This window comes from Musca domestica, unplaced genomic scaffold (genome assembly GCF_030504385.1).
Source record: "Musca domestica strain aabys unplaced genomic scaffold, Musca_domestica.polishedcontigs.V.1.1 171, whole genome shotgun sequence".
NCBI lineage: Eukaryota > Metazoa > Arthropoda > Insecta > Diptera > Muscidae > Musca > Musca domestica.
Genome location: NW_026712231.1, coordinates 678,512 through 698,230, shown reverse-complemented (window position 1 = coordinate 698,230; position 19,719 = coordinate 678,512). Strand labels below are relative to the sequence as shown.

The 19,719-nt window shown below is 33.6% G+C and overlaps 1 protein-coding gene across 1 annotated transcript in view; it reads left to right on the top strand.

Annotated features, from left to right (window-relative positions):
- Positions 1–19,719, top strand: part of LOC101890385 (ras guanine nucleotide exchange factor R) — a 44,819-nt gene that overhangs the window by 13,301 nt on the left and 11,799 nt on the right. Inside the window, exon 2 of the mRNA XM_005188620.4 lies at positions 15,643–15,838. Coding sequence (XP_005188677.2) covers positions 15,643–15,838 — 196 coding nt within the window. The remainder of the gene's footprint in view (positions 1–15,642; positions 15,839–19,719) is intronic.

Sequence of the window (19,719 nt, the reverse complement as noted above, 5' to 3'; positions counted from 1 at the left end):
TTTGACAATAATATAACAATGTACCATGTTTGGATCAAATCGGATACTCCCTTCGAGAGATATTGTGCACACAAGCCAGACAGACGGACGGACATCCCTAGATCGTCTTCAAATGTCCAGAAACGGATTTGGTCCAAAAAGACCTAGGGTCTAGAACCGTTATTTCGATGAGGCGCTTTTGGCCGTATCAAATGATATATGCCCTCTCTAGCCACATGGCTGAGGGTATAATAATCGAAAATTTTCTGAGGCTATATATCTGTCGGCAAAACAGACTGATACTTTTTAACTTGTTTTAGTACCTTGTAGTACACTTCCGGAATACATAAAATTATCCTGTGTCCATCTCCCAGCTCTTAGCTACATCCTCACCAATTTTTAGCCATATTGTAAAGCCTTTTCTTAAGTCATAAATAGTGTAACTAACATGATTTTCTGTTTCTGAGGGTATATATCTGTCGACCAAGCTGACTGATTCTTCTCAACCTCAGTTTTTTCAATCATTTCCCACACACACACTCACATCTTCTTAAAGCCTAAGTAAGTATTAATTTCATAATCATAGCTTAGCCTGGCTTACCGCGTTGCGTTGCGTTGAGTGCTTCAGCGTTTTTGAACTTTGAGCTTCAACTTGAGTTTTGTTAATGAACTGTCATTTGTAAGCCTCTACTTTGGCCGTCAAATGGCGCTACCATTTAAGAGGTGTTCTATTGAAACATTAAATCACAGCAAAACCAAAAAAAAAAACAGAAACAGATTTTGAAAGTGAATAGAAAATCATCAGTAGCAGCAGCAGCAGCAGCATTGTGTGTGGCCTGCCGGGCACAGACAGCCAGACAAACGCTTAACTACGAACTCAGAATCACACTTGTATGTTCAAAATAAACCGCCAGAGAAACAATTATTGCCAGCTTTTTATGTTGGCAATAATAACTCATTTTAGTTGTTCTGCTTTGTTTCATTAACGAATTTCAAATTAACAAATAAAATAACAACAAAAAAGTTTAATGATGTTAATTTTTGAAGTAAATAGAGGCAGTCAACATAGCTCCATTCAAATACAATGTCACAGAGAATTGCTTTATTTTATTGGAAACATTTTTTTTTTGATTTGACACAAAACCTCCACCTCCACGATTATCGTGGGATAGTTGGTGATTCGCTTTGCTTTTTTGAATATGAAATCATATTCGCCTTTTGTTTCACATATCCGAACATGGGTTTGTTTCAATTATTTTTTTGAAAATGCCAAGGTTAGAATCCAATTTTTTCGCTGTTTTTTTTCGATTAGGAAATATGATACTTTCATCACAATAAATGATGCGATCAATGAGTTTAGAGTTTTGTTCTAAAAAAACAAAAACTAATTGCAATTAAACACGAAAGTCGCGAACAAGGATAAGTTTCCAGATTAGAATTATTTCCGTGTGATTGCAACTTTTCAAAAATTTGCCATAATAATGGGGTGTGTTCGTATCAAGTGAATTGTCTGAAAAAGCGGAAACGAGTGATTAATGGATTTCAAATTGGAGTTTTTTTTTTTTTTAAATGGCAATGGACTGTTAGTTTCATTAACAATATGAATATTATGTTTAATAGGTTTGGAGTGTATGGGAAAATTCTTGAACTTCTAGGAAACTTGAAACTGTAGTCCAAATTTTTACGGAGTTCAAGAATTTTTTCACACACTTTCAATACAGTATTTTATAAAGAGCACCTATCCCAGATTTAAGTCATAAAAGGATTTTAAACAGTGGATATTCAAAAATAATTTTTTTAAACCCTTAATAGTCCTTATCGTAAATATTTATACCCTCCACCATATATGGAGGGTATATTTAGTTCGTCATTCCGCCTGTAACTCATCGAAATAATAATTTTAGACATTACAAATTCTCGATCAGCGTAAAATTCTAAGACGATTTATCCATGCTCGTTCGTCTGTTTTAATCACGCTAGAGGCTAGGCAGATCAATTTCGAAGATGGGCTATAGCCTCTATATAACGATTCCTCCCAATATTCGGTATTTTGATGATTGTAGCCAAATTTTTCAAGGAAATTGTTTGAAAATCCGCAAAAGGAGTTCCTTCTGAGTACTTTACCCCTTGGAAGAGTATTGTCTATATAGGTGCACGATATCGTATATACCCAAAAAACGGTACCTCCATACTATAAGTTCTTTCTAAGCACTGTACTCCCTGGAAGAGAAATGTCCATATAGGTCCACGATGTCGTATAGCCTACACATAACGGTACCTCCCTATATTCGGTATTTTGATCATTTTAGCTGCATTTTCCAGCGGATTTTTTTGTCAAGTTTCGTAGTTGCAGGTCCACGTCTTCGTATAGACCCCAATATAAAGGCTATATTCGGTGTTTTTGAGATTTTAACAAAATTTAACAAAATTTTTTTTGAAAATTTTCAAATTCGTTCCAAATGGTGGAGGTTATTCAAAGTTCGGTCAGGCCGAACTTAATGCTTTTTAACTCGTTTTTTTTTTGTTTTCTGATTTTTTTTTTATTTTTTTTTCGATCATATATTTTTTAAACTGCTTGATTGATTTTTTTTTTTTCGAAAATAGTTAGTTTAAACAACTTGAGTGCAACAAAGAATATTTTTGAACCACCAGTAGATTCTCCAACGTAAATTTCTACAGAATATTTTATGAACGTTTAACGATCGGAGTATATGAGTATCGTATGTAGAGCTCATATCCCAGATTAGAGTCATAGAGGCATTTTATATTTTTATGGAGGTTATATTAAATTTGTCGTTCCGTTTGTAACACCTCAAAATGTACATTTTAGATCCCACAAAGTATATAGTCTTGGTCAGCATAAAATTCTATGTCGATTTAGCGATGTCCGTCCGTTTGTGGAAATCACTCTAGCCTCCGAACGAATCGAAGTCGATTGATAACATTTTACTCAAATGTATATCATGTCAGCAGGACTTTTGGTATTGAAAATAGGTCATGTAGATCCACGATTTGGTATAGCCCCCTTATAACGGTATCTCCCGATATTCGGTATTTTTATGATTTTAGCTACATTATTCACCGGAATTGTTTCAAATTTTGGTATTTGAAGTTCGTAATGGATTCTACAGCCCATTACAGAATTTTTTTTTGTACAGGTCCACGTCCCCACACTCTAATATAACGGCTACTTTCGGTATTGTTAAGATTTTAACCGAATTTTTAACGGATTTTATTTTTTGAAAATTGCCAAATTCGTTGCAAATGGTGGAGGATATTCAAAAACACTGCCACCATCAGTATTCTAAGTATGAAAATTTTATATGTATCCCTTCAATCAACAACAAATTTAGCATTATTTAATATTTTTTGTACAATTACAGGGTGAGATAAAAAAACCCCAACAAAGTCAACGCCATAATTTTTACATTTTTTTTTTAATTTTATTCAATGAAAGCAAAAAAAATGTCGGAAATAGCATCTAATTTTAGAATAAGTTTAGATTTGTTCGAATTGACCAACTTTGGCACGAATTATGGCATTCAAACGACCAATGAAACTGTCACACCCTGCCTGAATATTGCTCCACGATATTTTGGCCCATTCCCGGCGAAGCGCTTGCTTTAGGTGATCGACACTTTGGTATTTTTTAGTGCCAACCTTGCTTTCCAATATACTCCAAACACAATAGTCCAACGGATTGGTATCCGGAGATTTTGGTGGCCATTGTGCGCCGGACATGAGGCGGGGAACCTCATTTTGTAACCATTCTTAGGTGGCACGTGCTGAGTCCTGTTGGAATATCCCAGTTCTGCGGCCAAAATATTTGCGTGCCCAAGGCTTTAATACACGCTCCAGAACATTTTCGCGATAATATTAGGTATTTATTCTGATGCCACGGTCGATAAATACGAGCGGAGAGGGACCATCGGCTGTTATGGCGGCCCACACCATCGCCATGGCCGGTACTTGAGTTCTGATGTCCAACCGAAGGTGCATATTTTCAGCAGACCTCTTTGGAAAGTAAACACGATCATTTTGTTTGGTTACAAACTGCTGTGCAATTCGGCAATTCACCACTTTCGGCCGAGCGAAGCAACTCTTTAGCTCTTTTGAGTCCATTTTCTTTCCGTTGCGGTGTAAGTTCTTGCACTTTTTGGAATTTCAATGGCTAAACCTAAATGACAGCAGTCTGAAGTTGGTTGCAGTTTTTTCATTATATCCTGTATTACATTTAGTCTTTGTATTGGATTTTATGGATATTTTTTACACTGTATTCTGGGTCATAAAAGTATTAAAAATTTTAAAAACACCTGTAAGAACAGTCGTGAATATTTTTAAAAATATTTTTTTTTCAAAATCCTAAGGGTCCCAATCATGAATTTTTAGGAATCTTTCTAAGCCGTCACTGAATTTTTTTATTCTTAAATTCAAAAATATTTTTTCAACCTCCAGCAGAAATTTTAGAAAATCTTGAAACGTCCTTACGATCCCTAAACAAGGATCTTTAAAAATAAGTTTTTACAGAGCTACAAACCTAGATTTTAAAAAATATTTAACAGATTTTTTTAACACACATCAGAGCCCCAATCTAGATTTCATAATAAAATCTGCGAATCTCTTTCCGATTTCTTAATAATATTGTTCCAACTTTTTTCAGAGCCCCAAAATTTGTCGTTTTAAGTATATTCTTGGAATTTTTCATAGCCCTAAACGTGAATTTTATACGAATAGTTTTTGTTCATCTATCAGAGCCCCAACGCAGAAGGTTTCAAGCCTACTTTTTGAACCCCCATCATAGTCCCAAACGTGGATTTTTGAGGAATATTTGTTGAACCCCGCCAAAGCTCCAAATGATTTTGGTAATACTTTGAGCCTTAAACTTGGTTTTATTAAGAACATTTCTGAACTCATATCAGAGCCTCAACCGCGGATTTCTTAATGATATTTTTCGAATATCCATCAGAGTCCCAAAACGTAAATTCTTGATTAATATTTTTTGAGCCCCAATCGTGGACATTTAAGAATATTTGTAACCCACTTTAGAGCACCGAAACGTAGATTTGCTTAAAGAATATTATTTTTAAATCTCCTTCGGATCTATAATCTTGGATTTTTACCAATATTGTTTTTAACCCTCAACAAACGGGGATATTTTAATATTATTTTAAACCATCTACAAAATCATAATCGTAAAATATTTATACATTTAGTTTTTAGAAAAAAATTATTTTGAAGCTATGGAAAATATTTTTCCAAAACCGATGGATTTAAAGATTTTGATAACCTTTTGAATAATTTTCATGGAACTTCTGAACCATCCTCGTGGATTTATGGGGGAGGTTCCGAAGCAGATGGCCAATATTAACCAATTCATATTTGACCTAGGGCTGATATAAATATTACAATGTGCCAGATTTGGACTATATCGACTACTTCCTATATTTTATATAAGATATGTGCAAATATTTGAAAAATGTGGAAATATGCCTGAGGTAACAGTTTAACGGACCAAAGTATTCCATTTTCAAACTTCATCAAACAGATAAAAATATTTTTCGATTTCTTTGAGCGTTTTGGTTATTCAAAATTTTGACCCTTTGTGGGGGTGGTACCGGAAGAAATGGTCGGGTCTCTGCCACCTTTATAACAGATCTTGGGTTTATTAAATCCACCAGTTGGCCGATATATTTCTTGGTCCTTGTGTTTCTAAAAATATTGTGATGTGTGTAATTTGAAGGCAATCGGGCTTTTACATAACATTTTATAAGAGTTATAATTAGGATTTCCAAAGTTCTAGTTCTGTGCAGTAAAACATTTGTTTGAAAAATTCGAAAATTGGGGGGAGGAACTAGAAGATGTGTACTGATATTGTCCATCTCCGGACTCGATCTTAGATTGATAATAATATTACGATGTAACAAGTTTGGACCAAATCGGATACTCCCTTCGAGAGTTATCGTGCGCACCAGCCAGCCAGACAGATCGGCTCCAAATGTCCTGAAACGGATTTGGTACAAAGAGACCTAGGGTATAAACCCGTTATTTTGACTGGGCAAGTTTTGACCATATCTCTAGCCACATGGATGAGGGTTTAAAAATATTCGAAATTTGTTAGAAATTGCTAACTCAAGAAAGGAATTTTTATTTATTCTAAGCTGTGAGTTATCGATATGACCTTAAGTTTCACATGGCGGGACCCAAAATGGTATGAACTGGAGGACATTTTGAAAACTAGAAGTTTATGAACATTTATTGGAAATAATGATATTTTTTTCGTACAGCATTTTTATTTTGTTTTTATTTATTTAACTAAAAACTTTAATGAAGTAGAAAATCGTAGAGATACTATTCTTACTATCGAAGTTGAGGACATAAAATCACATTTTAGAATAAAACTAAAAATTTTCATGATTGCGACTTTTTGTGGTGCGAAGTTTATCTTGAATTATTCTAAAAATTTAAATTAACAAAACTCAATTTAAATTCAAATATCGTTGATAAAAACTATAGCAAACAATAAAATTTAAAAAAATTAATTAAAATATAAATTACTTTTTTTTATTTGCAAAAAATTGATTTAAAATTTATTGCCAAGTTGAACTTAATTTAAATACCATTGCAAAGTGGAAAAATTCACAATCTAGTCATTTTATTTCAGACAAAAATGAATTTATTGCAGATAAATGATTCTAGATAGCGGTATTTTACGATACGCTTTCATTAGATATTAGTCAGAATGAGGTAATTTAAATAAAATGTATATATTGTGGTTAGTTTCAATTAACACACACGATTACTTGAGAAGTTAGCAGCTATGCTAAATATTTAAACCGAATCACACACTCATAAAAAATTATGATCTTGGGAATACCAAAATAGATGATTCTTTTTTTAAAAAAAACTCTACGTTTGGCAAACACGTTTTAAGAATTTCCAACAAAAATAAAAAAGTAGACTAATCTTTAAAACTGTTACTCCATCTACACCGGTTTTAAATCTTAGACTTAGATTATGAATCATTTTTAGTATCTAATGGGAATAATTTAGTTGCCGTTAGTAATTCGCAATGGAACACATATGGCCAGGGCAAGTATTTTATAATTAGGTTATATGACTTTGTTTTATTGTAATTACAACAACAACGACAATAACTCTATTTTCATTTCATTTGCAATGAATGTCATTACGTTGCACATTTCACACAACAACAGTGAACGAAGCAAAAACAAAAAAAATCTCAAGCATTCGCCACATGCCTGCCCACCACACACATTCATGTGAAATTTAATTTCGTTTCGAACAAATTACAAGTACTACTGAACTTTTTTTTCTAGTTCCAAACTTCCGCCGTTTGATAAATCTAACTAACATTTGAAGCACGTTCAATTAAATTGTTATTGTTTGTATTTTGTTGTTGTTATTGTTGTTGTTGCTGTTGTATTTTAACAACCTGAAACCTTATTTGAACAAATTAATTTCGGTTTCGTATTTGTAACGGCCACGTCCCTACCAAAAAAAAAGAAGTGGGACGTGCCGCTCTGCCGCTGCTAGTTACTAGGAATGTATCTGTCGTCTGCATCTAAAGGAAACCATAAATAGCTGGAGTGATAGATAGATGCATACACCGCCACAATAATGTACGAGCAAATTATTTGAACTTGTTAGCCACAGCGGAACTTTCTATGTGTAACACTTCTAAACAAGCAACTGAATTTGAAATTTATTTGAGAAATCTTTTTTTCCCAGCGAAAGATAATTAGATCAAATTAAATGTGATCGGAAGTAAGAGATTGTTCATCACTGTTTTTTTTTTTTTGCATTTAAAAAATAGAAATTGAATTAAATTTCGAAAAAAAAGTTCCTTTAATTTTCTATTCGATTATGAGGGTTCTGGGAAAATATTTTTAAAAATTTCAATTATTTGTCGTATGGTCCTTCTAAAAAAAAGTATTCTTAACCAGTAAGGAAAAGTTAAAAGTCGGGCGGGACCCACTATTTGATACCCTCCACACTTATGCATTTTTAGTAGAGCTCCGATAACAAAAGGATTTATTTGAAGTAGATCATACCGCCTATCAACATTTGGCTTCAGAGCAGCTATAGCTTGGTTTCAGAGGGAACTAATGTATGGAAGGCATATCCCATTCTGAATCGATTTTCACTAAAATTGACGGGTACATTTTTGTCTTTTATACCAAATAACATTGCTATAGAGTGCATGATTCTACTTCGAGAAGGATTATATTAAAAAAATATATATCGGAGCCGAGTTCCACCAAATGGAAACGTACGTCCCGAAATTCACTCCAATTGGTCTTATATTAGCCTGAAATCGAATTAAGGATATATATGGGAGCTATATCTAAATCTTAGCCTATCTCGATAAAATTTGGCAAAGGCATTTCCGAACTATCTGGTACCAAATATCATTGTTGTCGAATGCATATTACGAATATGAATGCATACGAATATACGAATGCATGTTACGAATGAAACAAATATATGGGAGCTATATCCACATCTGAACCGATTTTTTGTGTACTTGCTTCCAGACTAAATTCGTTCGGATACACCGAAATTCAGGACTTTTGGACAGATATTGGCCATTTGGTGCCCAATTAACCCGAAATAGGTTAGAGATATATGTGGGAGCTGAACCGATCTTGATACATTTGACAGATGTATTTCTGGATTGCATCTAATGCCTGATACCAAACATCATTTTTTTGGAGTGCATAATACGAATGTGAGGGACTTTAACACCAAAGCGGATGAAACATATATATATATATAGCTATATCTGAACCATTTTTTTTATCAAATTTGATGTACCTGCTTATAGACTGAATTCGGAGGGATGTATCAAAATTCAGATCATATGGACCTATATTGGCCATATGGTGCACAATTAACCCAAAATCGGTTGAAGATATATGGGGACTATATCTAAACCTCATGCGATTATCATTATATAGGTTTCGTCCTTGGGCCAAACTATTATTGTTGTTTGGAAAATTTCATCTCAATAGGATAATAAATGCGATACGAAGAGGTGGACCTTCATAGGCAACTTTTGTCATAAGTCATTACAATATTCAAATAAGAAATATATGGGGACTATATCTAAACCTCATGCGATTATCATTATATAGGTTTCGTCCTTGGGCCAAACTATTATTGTTGTTTGGAAAATTTCATCTCAATAGGATAATAAATGCGATACGAAGAGGTGGACCTTCATAGGCAACTTTTGTCATAAGTCATTACAATATTCAAATAAGAAACTTAAAAAAAATCGGTGAATAATGTAGATAAAATCATCAAAATGCCGAATATGGGAAGGTATCGTTTTATCAGGGCTACACAAAGACCTGCATAGACAATTTTCTGTCACAGGCTGTGGTACCTATTAGGAACTTGAAATACGAAATTGCAAACCATTTCGGTGAATATTGTACCTAAAATCGTCAAAATATCAAATAAAGGCAGGTACTGCTATTTGGGGCCTACACGAAGACCTGAACCTGCATAGACAATTTTCTGTCATAGACTGTTGTTCCCACTACGAATTCTAAATACGAAATATAGGGAGGTACGAAGTCAAATGCATAATTTTGAAACAAAAGCGGTGAATAATGCCGCTAATATCATCAAAATACCGAATATAGGGAGGTACCGTTATATGGGGGATATACGATATCATTAACCAAGATAGGCAATACAGGGGGTAAAGTACTCACACAGAACTACTTTTGTGGATATTCAGACAATTTCATTGAAAACTTTGCTACAAACGTCAAAATTGCGAATATCGCTACCGTTATATGGGGGCAATACGATATCATGGATAGATATAGCCATATATCATCGAACTTGACCTGCTCACAGACAAAACTCTGATATGTGCAAAATTTTAGCTTCCTATCTTTAGTCATTTTGACTCTAGTGTGATTAAAACAGAGCGAATAATAAATTATCGGTCAGTTTTGCCGACAGATATATACCCTCAGCAAATGTCTGTGTATCACATATATCTTGATTGACCTAAGTCTGAAATAAATATTACAAGGTGCCATATTAAGCTTCTGCGGGGAAGGAACCCAAAGATATATTCCACCTTCAGGTGGGGGAGGTACCAGATGGAGTGCATCGTTATAGTCCATTTTCATACAAGACCTTGGGATAGTAAAATCATTGTAATGTCTGCAATCGAACTGTTACATAATATTTTATAAGAGTTATAATTATTTAAACTTTTAACCCTTTGCGGGGGAGGTACTTCATGGGCCGACATTGCCCATTTTCGTACCTGACCTAGCACTGTTGGATTATCCTTTCTCTTTCTGTGCAGTAAAATATTTTTTGGAAAATTTCGAACTTTTGTGGGGGAGATACCAGAAAGAGTGGACTAATATGGCCCATCTTTGAACTCCATCTAAGTTTGACAATAATATTACGATGCGCCTAGTTTGGACCAACTCGGATACTTCCTTCGAGAGTTATCGTGCGCATCAGCCAGTCGACAGACAGACGGACGGACAAACAAGGCTAGATCGACTTCAAATGTCCTGAAACGGATTTGGTCCAAAGAGACCTAGGGTCTAAAATAGATATTTCAATGAGGCACGTTTTAGCCGAATCAAGTGATATAACACACTCCACACAAAAATCCGTGTTTATGTCTCTGAAGTTTATGTGAAAATATTTTTAATAAATCAACGTTTGGCCCTCTGACTGGTTTTCAAAAATATTAAAAAAAAAAAACATGTCTCTCTATTTTTAAAAATCCATGGTTCGAAGTTTGAAGATGGTAAAAAATATTCGTGAAAAAAAAACACGTTTCGAGGATTTGAGGGGAGTCAACAATATTCCTCAAAAAATACACGTATGTCACTCTCATAAAGGTTCAAAAAATAATTTATTTAAAAAACCACGTTTGGTGTAATGATAAGGGCTAAATAACATTCTTAAATAATCTGCGTTTGGGGAGCTAAAGGTCGAGTCAAGATATTTTTCAAAAAATTCACGTTTGGTGCTCTGAAGGAGGTTAAAAAAAATATGTTAATCTTCCACGCTAATTGCTTGAATAAAATAATAATAATTCTTTGATAGTTCTTTTAAAAATATTCTGCTAGAAATTGAGATTGTAGACCTTCAAAAATATTCTTAAAGAAAATTAAAAAAAAAATATTGAATATAAAGTTGAAATAAAAATAATAATAACAGGCCCAATTACTATCATTATCGTCTAATCTTATCTCAATACTGTAGAGTACCCAACTTTTTGCATCTTATATTTCATGTCCTCAAAAATCCACCTAACGTATACTTAACTAAAAATTACTCATACTTATCACTCCAACAGAGCTGCCAAGTCAATGAACCATTTATGCAACAAAAAACAACCTTGTTATTCACTTTTCAACTATCATTTAGAATAAATTCAATTTTTGTTTTTGTTGTTTCGACGCACATTTGTCAACAAAGTTTAGAATGCAATGTTTAACATGATAAATGCATCATGTGTTCTCGGTACGACAATACGTGCGGGACATTAAAAAAAAAAAAAAACATGAATAAAAACATATTTATTGTATTGTAAACAAGGCAAACTTGTATCAAAAAAAAAAAAAAAAAAATCGTGTAACTTTTTTGTTTTCCATATAACTTTGACATTTCGATATGAACAATGAGCATCATTGGAATTTTTGGAAAATTCAGGGAAGAAAAACGGAATAAAAAGGCAATAAGTAAAAGACCATCAGAAATAATTTAAGTTGTTTATAAAATATTTTTGGTGTGAAATGTCCTCTTTTTTGTTTTAAAGGTACTGTGAAAATAAACAAAAATGCTAGTATCTTTTGCAAAAAAATAACAATTATTAGTCTAAAATTCCTTTTAAAAATTTACGATATTGATCTTAACGATCTCTAATATATAATTAAAATTCACGACGCTCCTCTGAAAAAAATTTGCGATTGCTTTTCTAAAAGTTCATTAAAATACCAAGATTATTATTTCAAATTTGAGTTTACTAGAATTGAGCTCGAGGTCTTTGTTGTTTTAAAAGAAAGGTCGAATAAAAATAAAGTAAAGGTCGAATAAAATAACTAAATATCAGAAAATTCCAAGATTATCTTCTAATGAATCTTCTTCGATACGGACTTATAAACAAATCCATGCAACATTTAATTTAAAAATTCGTCATTGTAATATCCACTTTTTTGGCTCTGAAGTCATCTGAAAAATTTATAAAAATCAACCATTCTTGGTCTAAAAGTTGTTAATGAAAGCTTCATTTTAAATCCACTATTATAGGTCTGAAAATCCTATCAAATTTTTTTTTTTTTAATCCAAGATTATTGGTCGGTTCTTAAAAATTATCATCAAAATAGTATTTGACGTAAAGACATCGTTACAGACATCTTTAAAAAACAACAGAAATTGGTTTGAAAGTCCTCTAAAAAAATAAATAAATAAATAACTCAGGATTGTCGGTCGGAAAGTCCTTTAAACACAATCTACGTTTGCTGGTCTGAAAACATTTGAAAAAAAATCATTAACAATTTCACGATGGTTTGTCTGAAAGTCTTTAAAATAGAATTTAAATTTATTACAATATCCCAATTTTTATTAGCCAGGAAGAAAAAAGAGGATGTAAATGAGACGCAAAGATGATTTACTCCAAAAAACTCCTCCACTCCTCTTAAGAAAATAAATTTAAGACAATTATTAAGAAACTCCAAAGAGCTCAAATTTAGCTTCAATTTTTTGAAAGGAATTTGAATTAAAAAGGATTTTTCGTTACAAAACTCCACACACACATACACTCGCACACATCCATAACAGCTTAACTCGTTATTTGTTAAAAAATCATTAAAAAACTACGACTGCTGGTCTAAATTCTGTTGAAAATATAATTGAAATCCAGAATTGTTGGCCTAGGTTAGGTTATACGATGTGCAGTTAAAATTGCAATTGTATCTACCCCTCTCGGAAATAATTTGATCATCCTGCGTAAAAAGAAAAGGAAGGAGGAATAAACGTTGAGGGAGATGAAAGGTGATATATCATTGTAGAGAAGTAACAAGCAAAAAAGTTGTAAGTTCGGCCGGGACGAACTTGGAATACCCTCCACGATTTGGAACGAATTTTAAAATTTTCAAAAAATTAAATCCGTTAAAAATTCTATTAAAATTCCTTTATATTGGGGCCTTTACGAAGACGTAGCATAGGGAACTTTAGTCATAACCCTTTACAATATTCAAATACGAAACTTGAAAAAAATCCGGTGAAAAATTTAGCTCAAATCATGAAAATACCGAATATCGGGAGGAACCGCTATATCGGGACTATAGGAAGACCTTGTCCTCCATTAAAACATTTAGGAACTTCAAATACGAAATTTCAAACAATTTCGGTAAATATCGTACCTAAAATCGTCAAAATACCGAATATTGGGAGCTACCGTTATATCGGGCCAAACGAAGACCTTGTCCTCCCTTAGAAAATTTTCTGTCACAGGCTTTAGTACCCATTAGGAACTTTAAATACGAAATTTCGAACAATTTCGGTATATAATGTACCTAAAATCGTCAAAATACCGAATATTAGGAGGTGCTGATACATAGGGCCTATACGAAGACCTGGACCTGCAGCGACAATTTTCTGTCATAAACTGCAGTTCCAATTACGAACTCTAAACACGAAATTTGAAACAACTCCGGTGGATAATGTCCCTAAAATCATCAAACTACCGAATATAGGGAGGTACTGATATATGGAGGCTATACGAAGACCTCGATCTGCATAGAAAATTTTCTGTCATAGACTGTAGTTGCTATTAGGAACTTCAAATACGAAAATGTCATCAATTTCGATAAACCTAAAATCGTCAAAATACCGAATATGGGGAGGTACTGATATATGTGTCCTATACGAAGACCTGAACCTACATATGCAATTTTTTGTCAGAGGCTGTAGTACCCATTACGAATTCTAAATATGAAATTTGATGCAACTCTGGTGAATAATGACACTAAAATCGTCAAAATACCGAATATAGGGAGGTACTGATATATGGAGCCTATACGAAGACCTGAACCTGCATGTACAATTTTCTTTCATAGCCTGTAGTACCCACTACGAATTCTAAATACGAAATTTGAAGAAACTCTGGTGAATAATTTCTCTAAAATCTAAAATATCCAATATTGGGGGGTACCGTTGTATGAGAGATATACGATATCGTGGACCTATATATACATTTCTCTTCCAGAGAGTAAAGGGCTTCGGAAGAACTTTTAGTATGTATTTTTTAGACAATTTCATTGAAAAATGTGGCTGAAATAATCAAAATACCGAATCTAGGGAGGTACTGATATATGGGGCCTATACGAAGACCTGAACCTACATGTACAATTTTTTGTCAGAGGCTGTAGTACCCAAAATATCGAATATCGGGGGATACCGTTGTATGAGGGATATACGATATCGTGGACATATATAGACATTTCTCTTCCAGGGAGTAAAGGGCTTCGGAAGAACTTCTAGTATGTATTTTTAGACAATTTCGTTAAAAAATGTAGCTAAAATCATCAAAATACCGAATATAGGGAGGTACCGTTATATTGGGGGATATACGATATCCTGGACCTATATAGACAGTACTCTTCCAATTTCATTGAAAAATGTGGCTACCATCATAAAAATTCCGAATACCGGGGGCACTGTTATATAGGGGCTTTACGATATCGTGGACCGATTTAGCCCATCTTCGAACTTGACCTGCCTGCAGACAAAAGACTGATCTGTGCAAAATTTTATGTCTAAATGATTATTTCGAAGAGTTACAAACGGAATGACAAACATAATATACCCTCCATGTATGGAGGAGGGTATAAAAGATCGAATCACAATAGTGCAAAAACGTCTAAGTTTGTTTTCAAATTGTTGTCAGAAGAAGTCTTCTTGTCCTACCTTATTTATGTAGGCTAAGGTATAAGTAATTATTATAGTCCAGGACATACAGTAGGCCCAGCAGCTGCCTTAAAAATTGGCAATTGTTCTATTTTAGAACCTGAAATTCTTGTTTGGTTTTAGAATCTTCCATTTTGCCGTTGAATTTTTTTCTTGAATAAATTTGATTGGATTTTTTTTCATACGGAACGCACATATTAACGATAGTAATTCTTCCATTTCTATGTAACATTTGTGCGTATAAAAATGCGTTTGGTATTACATAAATAAACCCATGCGTAAATTATTCTGCAAAAATAAAAATCAAACTATTTTTTCAGAACATTGCGTAAAGTGACCTCCACCACATTTACGACCATTGTTTTATCAATGTAAATATTTTATTTTCTTTTTGGATATGACCCATTTTTTCTGAAATGTTTTCCCATTTCATTCATTAGTCAAGGGGTGGTACGTGAACGACGTGCCAATTTCTTATCGCTGTAATTTTGCGTAATGACGAAAGCAAGAGGAAGGAACGACTGAACAAACAGTTGTGCGGAAGACCTAGTTTTTTAAATTTTCTTACTTTTTATTTTTATTTATTATTTTTGCACCGTTAACAATAAATGACAATTGTCTGTGTTTGAATGCTTTTGCTGATTTCCCGTTTTTTTATGTTTTCTTTTATTTATTTTACAGAATTTCTTATCGGCCAATGCTCAATGCTGGTGGAACGCACCATTAACAGCTGCTACTCGGGCTTTGCGCTATGCTGGTCATGTGGCGCCGGGTATGCTGTTGGTATGCGGCGAGCCCTGTGCCCTGGAAGTGGTCCGAGGGGCATATGCACGAAGTGTCCTCAAGCCGCCGGCAACGTATATCATCAGTTCTGTGGGTAAGTTGAAGAAAGTTGCCAAGAAATTTTTCTGTGATTTAAATTTTGTGGCAACCCTAAAATTGTTGTGGACAGTTTTGATATTTTGTAATATTTTTTGAAATTGCATATAGAAAAAATGTTTGTTGTCAGAAAATTTATATTATCTGAGAAATTAAATTTTGAACAAAATGGCAACCCTTAAAAATTTAATTGTTTTGAAATATTTTTTTGGAATTACATATAGAAATGTTTTTTTTTTTTTGCCAACAAAATTGTTTTTTTTTTTTTTTTGTAAAAATTAATTTTGGCTAGTATGGCAACCCTTAAAAAGTATACACATTTTTTGTCAACAATTTGGAAATTATTAAATATTTTTTTGTTTGAAATAACGTATGGAAAAAAATATTGCTGTCAGAATATTGATGTTATTTTAAAAAATTTAAATTTGGGTGAAGCGGTAACCCTAAAAAATGCAGACAAACTTTTAAATATTTTGTATACCCTCCACCATAGTATGGAGGGTATATTAAGTTTGTCATTCCGTTTGTAACACCTCGAAATATACATTTTAGACCTCACAAAGTATATATATTCTCATCAGCATAACATTCTATGTCGATTTAGCAATATCCGTCCGTCTATCCGTCTGTAGAAATCACTCTAGCTTCCGAACGAAATGAAGTAGGTTGATATAATTTTACTCAAATGTGTACTATGTCTGCAGGACTTTTGGTCCATGTAGGTCCGTGTCTTCGTATATCCTCCATATAACGATACCTCCCGATATTCGGTATTTTGATGATTTTAGCGACATTATTAACCGGGATTGTTTCAAATTTGGTATATAAGCTACGGCTTAAGACAGAAAATTGTCTGTGCAGGTCCACGACTTTGTATAACCTCCATATAGCAGAACCACCGATATTCGGCATTTTGATGATTTTAGCGACATTATTTACTGGAATTTTTTCAAATTTCGTATTTGAAGTTCGTAATAGATACTATGGCTTATGACAGAAAATGGGTCATGTAGGTACACGTTTTCGTATAGCCTCCATATAACGGTACCTCCCGATATGCGGTATTTTGATGATTTTAGCGACATTATTTACCGGAACTATTTCAAATTTCGCATTTAAAGTTCGTAATGAATAATACAGCCTATGTCAGAAAATTGTACGTGCATGTCCACGCCTTCGTATGACCCCCATATAACGGTACTCCCGATATGCGGTATTTTGATAATTTTAGCGACATTATTCACAATTTCAAATTTGGTATTTAGAGTTCGTTATGGGAACTATAGTCTGTAACAGAAAATTGTCTATGCAGGTCCAGGTCTTCGTATAGGCCCCAAATATCAGTACCTCCCTATATTCGGTATTTTGACGATTTTAGGTACAATACCCACCGAAATTGTTTTAGATGTCGTATTTGAAGTTCGTAATGGATGCTACAGTCTGTGACAGAAAATTGTCTATGCAGGTCCAGATCTTATCACAGCCTCCTCCCTATATACGATATTTTGATCAAGACCCCAATATAACGACTATATTTGGTATTCTTAAAATTTTTAACAGAATTTTTTAAGGATTTTATTTTTTGAAAATTTCGAAATTCGTTCCAAATGGTGAAGGGTATTCAAACATTTGGGGAATCGAATATTAGATAAAGTGGCAACCCTTTAATTTTTAAAAAATTATCAAAATGTATATTTTTTTAAACAGGTTAAATGGCAATCCTAATAGAATATAGTCGAACTTTTATAAACAGTTATGAAAATATTTTTTTTTAAATAGGAAAAAATTATTATTTGGTAATTTGATTTTTGCAAATTGGCAATCATGAAAAATGTAAATTTTTTTTGTGTTTGTTTTCTCTTTCGAGACGAGCTTAATGATCAGGAATTTGCAGTGAAAAGGAAAGCCAGATAGACACTATCACACACTCACCACTATGCGACGCGTTTCGCCGTTGGTTAAGCGGCTCATCAGGCATATTTGGTGTGGATGATGGCTTACAAGGGCCGTTCTCTGGAAAGTAGGATATATTTCGAACTTATTGCAATTAGCATATGCGAATTATACACTAGAAACTCTCCAGGTTCGACTCAAGTTCTATTGGCAGATCTTTTTCACAGCAAAGTTTTTTGTTTTTGTAGTGATGAATTTTTTGTCCACAACAACTACATTGCTTCCAATGCATACACTTGTTTTAGTGCTGCTTTAGGAAGACGGGTTAATTGCTCTGATCGTAGAGACGGCAACTTCTAGTTGGCTGCACACCGAGGTCCGCGGTTCAAATCCCACAGCCAAGCTCGGCTGTTTGTTTTTTTTTTTTTTTTGTGATATTATGTATAGACAAGCCTTCTGTTACCAGAAAATTTTGTATTATTTACGGAACTTATTAATTGGTAAAGTGGCAACCCTAAAATGGAGCCAATATTTTCTCCTCAATTTTGAAATTTTATTTAATTTTGAGTAAAGTGGCAAATTTTGGAAATGTTAAATATTTTATTAAAAAATAGAAAAACATTTTATTATTTGAAAAGTTTAATTTGGGAAAGGTGGCAACCCTAGAACATTGGAAATTTTTTTCTCAAAACTTTTTTAAACATTTTTAAAATTAGTATAGGATTTTTTGAAAGAATTTTTTTTTTTTTTGGAAATTTTTTTTTTTGGCTAAAGTGGCAACCCTAAATGAAAAAGGTCAAATGTTTGATAAAAATATTAAAAGTTTTTTTTTTTTTATTTTTTTTCTATTTTTTTTTTATTACAAAATCACATATAGAAAAATTGGTGTTGTGAGAAAATACATTTTGTTTGGAAATTTAAGTTTGGGTGAAGTGGCAACCCTAAAAATTTAGACAAATATTTGTCAACATTTTTGAAATTTTTATATATTTGTTTGTAATTACATTCAAAAAAAAAAAAAAAACAAAAAAAAAAACATTTTCCTCCCACAAATTTTATATACTTTGGTTAAAGTGGTAACCCTTAAAAATTTCGACAAATTGTCAAAAATTTTGAAAATTTAAACTTTGTTTTTCTCAAATCAGTAAAAATTGTTAAAAGTTCTCAACAAATTTTTGTGTTAAAAATTAAAGTTTTGATTCAAACATGTCTGCCCAGACAACCCCAAAATCTCCAGTCACGAATCCCTTAAATGATGATGACTTTTCGGATGTGACCAAAAAAGAAATCATCTATTGGTCACGAAAATTGGAAATAGCGCCATCACAACTATTCCTCTTGCCAAAGGATGATCTAAATAAAAGGATGGAAGATATTCTCAATAGGAACCATGAAAGCAATGATGAGGATCGCCAAAACATCTCAGAGCGTTGGCAGTACATGACCCAGATGAAAGAGCAGCTGATCGAGAATCATGCCAACAAACGTCTGAAAGGTGGTGCTGGACGTAACATATATGATATTCTGGCAGAGGCAGCCAATCAAATTGAGGAGATGTATGGTGAAGCCAGCTATTATGACGATTCCCAGGATTATGATGAGAGTACAATGGCTTCCAGAACCTATGGAACATATAATGCCAGTAACTCTTGTCCATTTCGTGAAGATCTGACCTATACCCTCAGTGATGAGGAGCCCACCTTTGAAAGTACCTTTGAGGATTCGTTTCAAATCAATCCCAATTTGGCCTCAACACCAAGATGTCCCCGACAGCTAGCCAACAATGAGACCTATTCGCTTCCGGCCAGAAAACCCGCAAATGCCACATATCAAGTGGCGGCCAATCGGACAGCACAATATCCCACCAATACCACCTTTACAACACGGCAATGTCCCATGAATAGCACCTTTAATGCCCCTCAAGGTCCGGAACCCAATAATGAATCCTTCAAATTACCTCCACCTGCAGCCTTCAATGAATCTTCG